The 12,543-nt window shown below is 43.1% G+C and overlaps 1 protein-coding gene across 4 annotated transcripts in view; it reads right to left on the bottom strand.

Annotated features, from left to right (window-relative positions):
- Window positions 1–4,696: 4,696 nt before the first annotated feature.
- Window positions 4,697–12,543, bottom strand: part of EXOC1 (exocyst complex component 1) — a 43,787-nt gene continuing 35,940 nt past the window's right edge. For all 4 annotated transcript variants that reach the window (XM_080916548.1, XM_080916550.1, XM_080916549.1 and 1 more), the window contains 4 exons: window positions 11,940–12,123; window positions 8,164–8,363; window positions 6,811–7,005; window positions 4,697–5,279 (listed from right to left, as the gene is read on the bottom strand). In XM_080916548.1, coding sequence (XP_080772674.1) covers window positions 5,127–5,279; window positions 6,811–7,005; window positions 8,164–8,363; window positions 11,940–12,123 — 732 coding nt within the window. In that variant the 3' untranslated portion in view covers window positions 4,697–5,126. The remainder of the gene's footprint in view (window positions 5,280–6,810; window positions 7,006–8,163; window positions 8,364–11,939; window positions 12,124–12,543) is intronic.

Here is a 12,543-nt window from a genome sequence, read left to right as displayed (position 1 = left end):
GAGGCACTGCTCAGTCATCCTGGAGCCTGGACTCTCACGACTGCACCAGACAACCAGAACCCAGTGAGGACATTCACTTAAGATGACCACGTGATGGCAGCCATTTGACAGAATGAGCAGACAGCGATGCATTGCTCTTCACTCCTTCCAGGACTTCTAGAGACATCAGACATCACCTTGATCTGCACTGCAGCCCGAGAGTTTCCTCTAGGATTCTGGCCCCTGGATTTGGAGAGTAGCCTTGTAGAGACAAGTTAGGGTGTTAGTTAGGAGCTTGGAGAGTGACCATTATGGGAAGACCTCAACAAAATGTTAACTTAAGCCAACACCAGTACCTACTATCTTCTTGCCTCAAACACCTCTCTCCGAGACTCTGCTTCCAGCAAGTGTAAATAAGCCAATTTGATGGTACGATGTATCTTAGAGGACATCCAGAGCCTCCCTCTCTCATACTTCACCGTACTTCTTTTAGGCAGTCACCACTTGGCTAGATTGCCAGCAAGGCCTAGTGATTATTCCTGCCTCCCTCACAAGAGCCAGCACTGCGGTTATGTGTGTGTGCTTGGCTTTTTACATGGGAATGTTACCGAGTATCGGATTTGACATTTTCAGTGACTCTGTAAGCTAAGCATAATTGTTTACACTCCATACATAAGGAGACTAAGACAAACTCGTCTGAACAAGTTCACACCGCCTGCTAAAAGCAACGGTTCAAGCTCACTTCACTGTTCAGAGCCTGACCCCTCAGTCCAGTGCTAAACTGTATTGGTCTTTAACAGATGCTCCCCAGAAGGGGACAGTACCTTATTTCCTTTATAAAGTCATTGACTACAGATACGGCTAGGCTTCTCACTCCTGAGCATTTACACGCACTGTCATCCATGTGTCACCTACCAATTGTCCCACAGGGTTTATGTGGTACATCTGCATTACCTGGAGCCCTTTGGTCAGAGGTTCAGAAACTAACTTCAACTAACTGAAGTGTCCCCAACCACATCTTAATTCCAACAGGGAGACTGTCCAGTAACGCACAGAGTCAAAGGGCAACGATGTGCCCGACTTGGAGAGGCACAGAAAGCACAGCTGCTCTGAGGCTTGACATCGTGACATTTCATTTGTCTGACTGCTGAAATGACTTCATGCCACATGTATGCCTTCTACTGAAATGGCACGCATGTGTCATTCTGTCCAATAGGCATCTGGTGAGCGGTGGTTTGTCTTGTTAGCCATGTGTCCAGTCTTTGTGGAGTAATGCTAGGGCCCAGTAAGTACCCACTGTGGTATAGCAGAACAACTCAGCTCTTTAGAGTGGTCAAGTTCTAGACTCCTAGTGAAGGGCAACATAACTTTCTACATAGCAGGAGAAATTGGGTACAGAACTAACTGCCAGGCTAAGGGGCAGGGAGTCATTTAAAAACATGAGACCCTAAGAGGCGGCCAAGAAATTATAGTTCTGAGGATGATGCCCTTGGGAGAAGCATGCCATTTGATTTACCCAGTTTCTCAGTCCCCAGTTCCTCTCTCCTCTCTTTAGAATGCTGTTCATTATGATGCTGTGTAGGGTCTCATTAAGCTCATCAAATTTATGCCCCCTGTAGTGGCTATTTCTGACCTGCTTGAGTTCCAGTCCTGACTTCCTTTGGTGATGAACAGCAATGTGGAAGTGTAAGCTGAATAAACCCTTTTCTCCCCAACTCGCTTCTTGGTCATAATGTTTGTGCAGAAATGGAAACCCTGACTAAGACACCCCCTGAATAAAACATATACATGGCTATGTGTTTTTATAAGCTCCATGTAAAAATCCCAAGCAAGGCTATCACAAATACATTTTAGTAACCACCTAAAGTTTTTTTTTTCTTTTTTCCCCACATTAAATGTTAGAGCACATGAACTTCCTCATCAAAGTGAGGGGTGTTTGGGATGGAATGCGGTTTTGTTGCACTGCTTGAAGATCCTTCTGGAAGGTGCTTTCCCTGCGTGCTGCAGCACTGACAGACAGGTCAACACTGACATCACAGGAGCAGCAGTGTAATTAGGACTGGCTGCATTTCTGCTGCCAGGACCTGAATAGAAAAACCTAAGGATGGCTGGCCCTGGGAAAACCTTTAAAAGGAAGCAAACAGCAGGCATGCCACACCCCAATGAAGCCAAACAGAATCTCAAGCTCCTCCTGCACATTGTAGACACAATGTTATTGTGCCCTGTGTAAAGATACCCTTGTATTACTCACATGCTGATTTCTGCGCCTCCATAGCTGGTTGTAATCCTTACTCCGAGACTCTCCGGTCTCCTTGTTGTGAACAACACTGAGCCCTAGTTATTCTAATTGGTTAGTAAAACTAGCTGATCAGCCAGTGACTGAGCAGGGGAGAGAATAGGGATGGACTTCCAGCCAAGGGGGAGAGAGAGAGGAAGTGGGGCTTAGCCAAGGGGGGTGAGTAGTCCTGGAGGCCATGAAGCTAGATCAGTGCTAAGGTACAATCCACTGGGATTGTGACTGGGAGGTCGCTGGATTATCTTAGAGGATTAAAATAGAGTAATACTGCTCAGCTGTTGTGCCCTTAAAGCTTGTTAAAAAAAAAAAAAGTCCAGTCTCAATTTTCTGGGAGCTAGCTAGGCTAAGAGGGAAACTTATAAATTGCCACTAACAGCAAGTATTAAATCATGTGTCAACAAGGAACGTGCTTCACAGAATCCTAAAATGAACCTTTGTACCTCTTCGTCTCCTACCCCATGCTTCTTGTTGGAAAAAAAAAATTGAAGTTCAGGTTGTAATTTCAGGTTGTACTTACCTTTTGTAAGGTAGTTTAGGGAAGAACTTTTAGAAAGAATATTAAGTCTTCATTTGAAAACAAAAGTCAAATCACTCACCTAAGATTACCCAGCAAAGAAGTGTGAAAGTTTAGGCAAGATAGACAAGTGGATTGATGAACGGAAGGCTAATGGTTGCACTGTCACTAGGAAAGGGAGCTGTCTGCACGTTGTGGAAAAGCCAGTGCCTTCCGGGTGAACAGTGGGGCTAAGGATCACCTCATGCAATGACAAGGCAAGGCTGGGCACTGTGTCTGACCACAGCTCTGACTAGATCCCCATCCCTACACATCCTACAAAGGAAAAGAGGGCAAGGCTAAAGGTCTTTCATGTCCAAAGGTCCTCCACTTTCTCTGCCGAGTGGGCTATCTTTCTAGGACCCCAACCCCATTCTCTTGCATCTCAAGGATTCACACAGAGGGAGCGATGGATGGCAATGGCTGGCTCAGGATGACCATGAGAACCACTCACAGGATTTGTGAAGCACCGGAGTTCCTTCCGTCTTCCTTCAGACATTTTGTTGGTTGAGCTCTGGTTCACAAATCGGCATGTTTAATACTTGCCCATGATTTTAATACGTAGCAGGTTGAAAGCCAATGGCTTGTGCCAGTTGTGATTACTATACTTGCTGGGCATTTTTCTATCAGGCAAAGTGGAGGTCTGTTAGTGAGGACTGGGCAGCCCCACACTTTAGCAGAGAAATTTACAGAGGTATATATAGACAACCTTCCTCCTGAAGAACACGTATCTGAATTTTACAGGAGACATGATTCACTGGGGATGTTCCACTATGAATCTAATTTATTCTACAGGTTTTATCCAACTTAAACTGTACTGGCTGCTCAACAGAGTAGAAATGTGCACATTTCTTCTTCCTTGAAGGTCAGTGCCTTTCTAACAATTCCTAGCCCCAATGTTCTCAGCCTTCTTCATGCTGTGACCATAATACCTCAGTAGGATTGTCTGTTGCTACTTCACCACTGTAATTATGCTACTGTTATGAATTGTAATGACTATTTTTCAGAGATAGAAGTTTGCCTAAATGGGTGGCGACCCCCAGGTTGAGAACCCGTATGTGTCCATGTCTACAATGCTCAGAGCACACCTAGGGTGCTAGATTTCCGGCAGGGCAGGCTTGGTCTCCAGCCTCCTGGAACCTTGGTGGGGGTTGTGACTGTGTCTGATGCTGCAGGGACTGCTAAGGACTGTGCCCCTCCTTCTGTGAACTAGTCTCTGTTTCCTTTTACTTTCCGAGGCTGGACTTGATAAGCAGTTAAATGCTACAGACAGTGAGTCAAGGCAGCAGCCTTGACCATTGCTGCCAAGCTGATCACAGAGACAAGTAAACCAAGCAAAAGTCCCCAATCAGCAATCCTCCTGCCTCAGCCTCATAAGTGCTGGGATGACAGGCATGTACTACCACATGACTTTTTAACTCTCTATGCCCCTGTCTGATTTTAGCAGAATTTTGCAATTAACCCCTGGTTTTCTACTTGTAACTCTAAGCTACAATGGCTTAATTTGTTTTAAAAGTTTTAAATTCAAAGAATCCCAGCACGCACGGGTTCCTGGTGATGCCCTTCTTCACCCGACAGTGTTTCCTGGCTTATCTACACTTCCATGCTGGTGTCACTGCTCCATGGAACATGTTTCAGTATAGTCCTAAATCGTAAATAGTTTTGATGCTACTACACCCTTTTCTTAATATTCTATTATCTTGCTTATTGTTACAATTCTGAGTGTTCTGTGGTATGAAGCCTCACAATTAATTCTGATATACAGATTCTGTAAGAATTTGCTTTTATATGTAAGATTTATAAAATCTAAGAATATTATCAAACATCAACTTTCAGAATGTCCTTTATTTAATATACAGAGCTACATAACTTAGAATCGAGGCTGGAAGCTGATCACCACATCGGCTCCCTTGCCCATGTGCACACTTGTTAGAAACGGGGACAAAACAATTCCGTACAATGTTTTCACAGTCCCATGATTTGTGAGTGCTGAGGACTCCCACGGCTCCACCCAGGACAGCCCCTCACAAACACAGGAAGCCGGCAGTAAAGCGGTGTCCTGCCCCGCCACTGCAAAGTGCTGAAGGCTTCTCATGACGAGATAAATGCTTACGTACATCACCTGCAGACAAATAAAACCAAGCTGCACGCTGCTTCTCTGAGCTTAAAGATCTGGAGCAGAGCCACAGCTATCCGACATTTAGTAACAAGTTTGAGCCTGGCTTCTCAAAGCACTTGCTTCACTTTTTAGGTAGTGTTTGGTGGACGGAGAACGCGTGCTCTCTTCTTTCAGGAGTTTCAGTGGGACTGTGCGATGCTAGAACAGTAATCCAGAATGTCCTGAATGGTGAATTCCATTGTAACTCCAGATCCTGGGTAACAACGTGCTATCAACCCCTCAAAGTGCTTGTACTGGCGAATAAATTCATCTTGCATGGAGTGCCACACCACCTATCGTAAAAGAGAAAGTGAAAGCCGGAGCACGGTGAGGGGATGACTCCATAACCACACGGCGGACAGGGCATGAGACGGATCTAAGAAGCTGTACCAGGTGGCAGTTAGGACATGCATTCTGATGCCAATGCCCTCAGTCCTACTTGTGACCTCTGTATATGCCACTGGTCCTGTGGACCTCAAATTCCTATCCAGAGTACAGGGTTAGGGAGGCCAGGTCTGACATAAGCAAGCTCCCAGTGTGCGTTAGCTGTCCTTAAAATAAGCTCTAACATCCACAACAGATGCAACTTTGCACATTATGTGCAGGAAGCAGGACCACCATTCAGGAGGTACAATAAACATTTAAGTTCCATTTTAGTCATAGTTCATTTTTTTCCTTATCTAGAACTGATGGCATAAAGCATTGCTTGATACTGTGGAGGGAGCCGTGATGATCCAGGCTCTCTACCTGCAACAGTGATAGTGCACCTAGCCATGGGGCAGACATGTAGAAAATTTCAAGACAGAATTCCATACACAGTGATGTCAGGGCTTAAATTCATTGAGGTTTACCCTGTATCAGCACAGTACAATTTTTAAGTCTCCTAGGACCTGGGAAGGGTGGGGTCTATGCTCGTATCCAGAATGTACTCGTCTAGGGTTTTTCTACGGAACCTCCTCAACCCTCCACTGCTGGGATTTAAGACCAGGCACTACCACCCGCCCACACCTTTTGCTTCGTCATTAGCTTGTGCTGTTTCTTCACTGAGTGTCACACCAGCCACTCGTGAGCAGGGTTTCCCTTTGGGAAGTGAACACAAATGTAGCACTGTGGTGGGTGCTTCTATGAGGCTAAAATCACAATTATTCTCCATCTCTGAGCCTTCTGGCAAAGTTTATAAAGAACATAACTTCATTCTGTCAAATCTGGCCCCACTGCACATGAACTAGGTTGCTGCCATGTTAGTCCACCTCTCTGAAGTCTCACTTTTCTTATCTAGGAAATGAAGGAACAGTAGTGCCCACAAGAGGCTTCAATTTGAAGCTCAGAACTCAAGAAACTTGACTCAAATTGTGCAGCTGAATGTGATTCAGGCTTCTAGATCCGTTTCTAGCCCTATCCCCGCTCAGAGCCATGGCTGCATACTAAGCAACACTGGCTCATTCAAACAATGAGACAGACTCAGCCAGCAAATAAGCAACGCCTCACCTTAGGGAAATAGAGAAAGCAGAAATGATTACATTTACATACAAATCCCTTCTTGCAGTTCAGCATTGTCTGTGCTCCAAACAGTTTCCATTTGTCTTTATTTTACTTTTGTTTGGCTTCTTTGAGGCAGGGTCAATATATAGCCCAGGTTGGCTGTAAGCTCATAATGTAGCCTAAGATGATCTTAATCCCGTGCCTCACCTCTGAGTGCTGGGGCTGTGGGCAGGCACCACTCGGCTGTGAGCTTCACTCAAGCACTTAGGACTAGAGCATGCGCAGGGTCTGTGCAGAGAAGTAGCAGCCTTCAAAGCAAGGCAGTCATGAGAACACGCCTACCTGAAGTAAGTTCTCCTCCTCACATAAATGCTTGTCAACCTTCTTGTAGAGGTTGTCTAGACCCTTCTTCACTTCCTTGCCAGGATACTCTTTAATGACTTTGCGAAGTTCTTGCTTGTTGAATGCTAGCTGGTAGCTCACCTCCTCCTCTCGAATGCCCTGGGCTACTCGAGCTTCAACGCCTTCAAAGAAATGCTTCAAGGAAATGGAAAGGGATAATGGATAAGAACTACTTTGGTATCACCTGAACTTCTGAAAAACCAGTTTCAATGCATGTAAGCACATGGACGTTAAAATCGTCACGTATCCTTGCTATAAGTGGTAACTGCTGTGAACATTTCACTACTTTCTGTTTCTTTAATGTGAGCATACAAAACTATAATCTCACATGCTACAGTTGCTATTTAATGTCAAAGACTCAGAGTTTCTCTCCATCTCAGCTTCCTGCATGCTGGGATTAAAAACACAAACCCTTATACCCAGCAAAACTATCATTTCTTAATGTTATAATTTTATCATTTATACAGGGGAATGATGCAAGTCAGGAAAGGAAATGCATATACAAATGTGTGTGTGTGTGTGTGTGTGTGTGTGTGTGTGATGTGGGTGAGTGGGTAGGTGTGGAGGCCAGAGGTTGACATTAGGATATCTTCCTCAATTGCTTCTCTACCTTATTTACTAAACCAAGATCTCTCACTGAGTCTGGAACTCGCTGTTGAGGCTACATTTTTGCCAGCAAGCACTTGGGATCTGCCTATCTACATCCCTGAACTAGGATTAGGGTGCGTTTTTCTGGGGGCATTAGAATCGCAGCAAGCATCTTACTCCCAAACCATTTCCTTTCCTTTTCTTTTATCTTGACAAAGTTTCCCCTGAACTATATAAAAGTTGGCCATTTATGAGGAAAAAAAATGGGAAGCGCTCAGTCAAGGTTCAGCCTCAAGTTTCTGTATTTTTAAAATGGAATAATAGTATATGGAATAATAAACTATTATTATAATAATAGTAATAATAATAATAATAATAGTAAATAATAATATTATAGTAATAGTAAAATGGAATAATAGTTCCTATCACTGTTCAAACTGAGTATCACTTCTTTACTCCGAGACAGAGTTCTCCTAAGTCGCTCACACAGGCACTGATCATAAGTTATGATCCTCTTGTTTCAGCCTTCCAGGCAGCGAGCACTATAGACGTGTCCTGATGCAGCACCTCTGCTCACGTCTGACTCTGGCAGCTCCTCAAGCACACCCTTCACTCCCCACTGCCGTGTCAGCACAGAGAACTCACCCTGCCCTAAACTGATGCAGGATTCAAAACCAGGAAAACAGGGAATAAACATATATTTACGTTTAGTTTTTCAAGGGGCTGTCCTAAAGAGTAAATGACGTAAGACTGAAGGTGATCAGTGTACTTCTGCTTGGCTTCTTTTTTCTCAGCTTCAAGGCATGAGATTTTCAGACGAGAAAGTGTTGCAAAAATATGATGAAAGTTCTCCATCATGACCACATCCCTAGGGGTCTTCTGGCTGTCATTTGCTGCCTTCTCCACTGAAATCAACGCAGGAAAAAGAAAGACTCTGATGTGAGGAAAACAGTTCAGGATTAAACACAGCATTTGCATCACAAGGTCCTCACAGCCTCCTGAAACAGTGCCATCTTCACACAATACCATGCACACGTGAGATTCAGTGAGGAGGAAAGGGGACTTTTCCAATCAGCGGAGAAATTGTGAATTACTACTCTATGTTAGGACAGATGACTCACATCATGGGTGGACTCTGAAATGCTCAAGTACTTGAGTAAAAAGCATCAGCAGGATCATAAACATCAAGAAAAATATATCTAGTTACAAGTCAGGTTTGGGACAGCATGGCCTTCTGGAGAACGGCTCAAACACAGAAGGAAAAGAAGGACACCGTGAACAGAATCACAGAGTGCAATGAATTGAGCGAGCACACCCAGAGCATGCTGGCCAGCAGGGAATAAAAGGACAGACTGGTAGTAATACTGCAGAATGCACAGAGCAATTCAACTCTCACCAAATGCTCACAGCACCTAGCTGGCATAAGCTCTCTGCACTAGCACCGTAATTTAGCAAAGCCTTGATATATACATAAGCCTTTGAACAACCAATTGTATTTCTGGCTGTAAATCATTCTAATGGCATATTCAGTAAGTAAATAGTGCTGTACAGAAACCACATGGTCGTTAAAATGATTACAGAAACTGATGGTTAGTATTGTCAGCTTGACAGAATCAAGAATAATGTGAGAAATGGGCCTTGGAGCACGGCTGTGAGTGGTCGATTACATTAACTGAGGTGAGCAGAACTGTCCACTGTAGGTGGTACCATTCCCTAAGCAGGGGATCTATATAAGCATAGAGAAGGGAAACTGAACACTAACACATACACAATCATTGCTACCTTTTCTTGACTATAGACATAATATGATATCTGTTTCCAGTTTCTCATGACCTGACTTCCCTGCCATGACAGTACCTTGAACTGTGAGCTAAAATTAAATTGTTCTCTTTTAAGTTGTTTATCAGACTATTTTATCAAAGCAACAGGAAAAAAATTAAGACAGATATCTATATCAACTGACAAGGAAAGATGAAAGGATTATGGGGTTAATTAGTTCTAGTGTATAAAAAATTAAACTAAAAAACTTCCAATTACAAAACCATACACATAAAATGTTCTAGGTATGGGGGGCATGGAAAAATAAGTAGAAACATTAAGTGTTATAAATAATCTTTCCCCCTTTACCTAAAAAAGCTTGTTTTCTGTGATTACACATTAGTATATTTTATTTTTGGAGCCAGATAAAACAATTAAAACTATTTTTATTAGGCATATGTGTCTCTTGTATGGTTTTCTATAAGTATGTGCAGTACCCATGTAGGCCAGAAGAGGGCATCAAATCCTGAGTTACAGTTATAGTAAGTCACCTGATGTGGGTTCCAGCAACTGAACCTGCATGGCAGCACATTGGGCCCGCTGAGCCATCTTGCCATTCCTCCAGCTAAACTACTCAACACTTCAATACCAAGCACCCAATCAAAAATCCTTTCCCCAGGCTTGCTTTCACCACCAAAAAAAAAAAAAAGTTACATGCAATATGACAAGATTCAACTTCCTTTTCATTTTTGCTATTGAAATCATTAAGTGTAAACGACATGTTTCTGTACCGACACCAGCTTTTTTTGTTTTGTTTTGTTTTTTAAAATCACTATTGCTCTGTAGAATAGCTGGAGGCCAGGGATAGTGATTCCCCAAGAAGTTCTTTTATTGTTCAGGATTACTGTGATAATTTGGGTTTTTTTTTTTTTTTTTTTTTTTTGGTTTTTCATATGAAGTTGAGAATTGTTCTTTCAAGGTCTATAAAAAATTGTGTTGGAATTTTGATGGGGATTGTACTGAATCTGTAGGTGGCTTTTGGTAAGATGGCCATTTTTACTATGTTAATCCTGCGTATCCATGAGCATGAGAGAGCTTTCCATCTTCAGTTTCTTTCTTCAAGGACTTGAAGTTCTTGTCATACAGATCTTTCACTTGCTTGGTTAGAGTTACACCAAGATACTTTATATTATTCATGGCTATTTAAAGGGTTATCATTTCCCAATTTTTTTCCCTCAGCCTGTTTAATCACTTGTATAAAGGAGGGCTACTGATTTCTTTTGAGTTAATTTTGTATCCAGCCATTTTGCTGAAGGTGTTATCAGCTGCAGGAGTTCTCTGGTAGAATTTCTGGGGTCACTTATGTATACTATCATATCAACCACAAATAGTGAAAGGTTGACTTCTTTCTTTCCAATATGTATCCCCTTGGTCTCCTTTCAAAATGTTCCTGAGTGGACTCTCACACAGGCCTGCCCACAGTACTAGATCACCCCATGGAACCTAACTGATAAAAACCTGAGGCATAAGTGAACTGACCTCTAGGGCATGCAGACATCCCGCCTATCACCTTCAGAAGATCCTTTTTAAAATGCATATGTATCCCAGGAAGTCATTTTCTGCATTTCTTCAGGAGGGCCTTCAATTCTACATAGTAATAAGGCCCTGATGGATAAGTCAGGGTAGGAGCTGCTTAGTTTTCACATTTAGAAGATGCCCAATTTCACACAGCTTAAAAAGATGCAGTGTTTGTTCTGTTGCTGCTAAGTATTCAAATGCTAAATACTGGCCCCCAAGATCTGGTTGCAGATCCTCAATTATACAAAGTGAGGCTGTGTAAATCTTATTCCCCAATTTAAAGCTTTGGTTAAATAAAAATAAGCTACAGCCAATTACTACTAGGGAGAACAGAAAGGTGTATTTTGAGTTACTGGGTTGGGTGTCCCAGGTAGGGAACAGGAGGAGAGAGGAGAAAGATGGAGAGATGGTTTCCATTAGACTTACTTGTGGACCAGGAGCAAATGCTCGAGTGGAATGCCCTGAGGACAGGCTGATGGAGCAGAAATGATCCCAGCAAGACTCAAGCAGCATGTGTTGGGATTCTGTAAACCCCACCCCACAGTTACTGACACCATAAAAGGGGATGCTTGCCCCCTCCTTTTTTTCTTGGTCTCTAGCTCTCCCCCGCCTCCCCATCCCCCTCCTTACTCTCCACATGCTCATGGCTGGCCTCTGCTTCTCAACTCCTCTTCTCTACTCCTCCTCTCCTCTCTTCTTGCCCCCCACCCCCTCTACTACCCTCTCAACTCTCCTCCCCATGCCATGAATAAACTCTGTTCTGTACTATACTGATGTGTGGCTGGTCCCTCAGGGGTCCCCAGAGGCATCCCCCTTACCCCCATGCCTCGCCGCACCTCCACGGAGCATATCCCCCGCTCCCCTTCATCTTTTGCCTAACAGCACATACTCAGGGAGCAAAGCTGGCGAATCAACAGTCTAGCGTTAGAACAAGAAACCAGGGATACTTCCCTAGTAATTGTGCTAAAGCTAATTAAATGAATCCATAGAGGACTCTGGCTAGGTTATTATTAATAGAGTGTATTAAGATCCATTTGCACTACAGACTACAGAAAACAGTGAGTATATCTACACCCAGCTTCAGTTACCCAGAAGCAATAAAAATTGGCACAACATTCCTTTAGAACAAAACCATAAAAACTCACCATTAATGAACACTCCTCTGATTAATTTGGTGTATGCTTTGTCCAGATCGCCACGGCGTTCAGCATTTTTGAAAATAGATTCTGCCAGTCCAGCAAATTCTTCAAATTCAGCAACAAATGGAAGAATTCCTACTTTACTTTTCTTTGAGATCTTTACTTCTTCCATTTGTCTTATTTGGTTACTCTAAAATTAGGCAGAAAAGTAGGGAGAAAAAAGCCAAGCAACTTAGAAAACACATGACAGTATGTATGCACACATCAGTGCCCAGGGCATTACAGATGCCTGCTCAGAACTACAACTGACGAAGATACTGAGAAAACTAACCCTCTAGAATAGAAATGAATACTCTGTGGTATTTTATTTAGAAAATGAAAGATGTAGATTTATTTAAAAAATGATTCAGTCAAGGGTTTCGAACTTCAAGTCTGTGTTCCATCAAGAAGCAGTTTATGTTTCTATCATCTGTGAAAGACAGGGATGAGGCAGGTGTCCACTAGGCCAGAGCAGAGCCAAGGCCTGGGCACGGAGGATGTCCCTAGTTTATTTCTGTTTAGTGGCCGTGTGGCTAAATTGAGTAAGTGTAACCATTTCCAATTCCTGCTC

This window comes from Micromys minutus (assembly GCF_963924665.1).
Source record: "Micromys minutus genome assembly, chromosome: 1".
Classification (NCBI taxonomy): domain Eukaryota; kingdom Metazoa; phylum Chordata; class Mammalia; order Rodentia; family Muridae; genus Micromys; species Micromys minutus.
The sequence above is the reverse complement of the archived record's forward strand: the minus strand, read 5'-3'. Positions and strand labels throughout refer to the sequence as shown.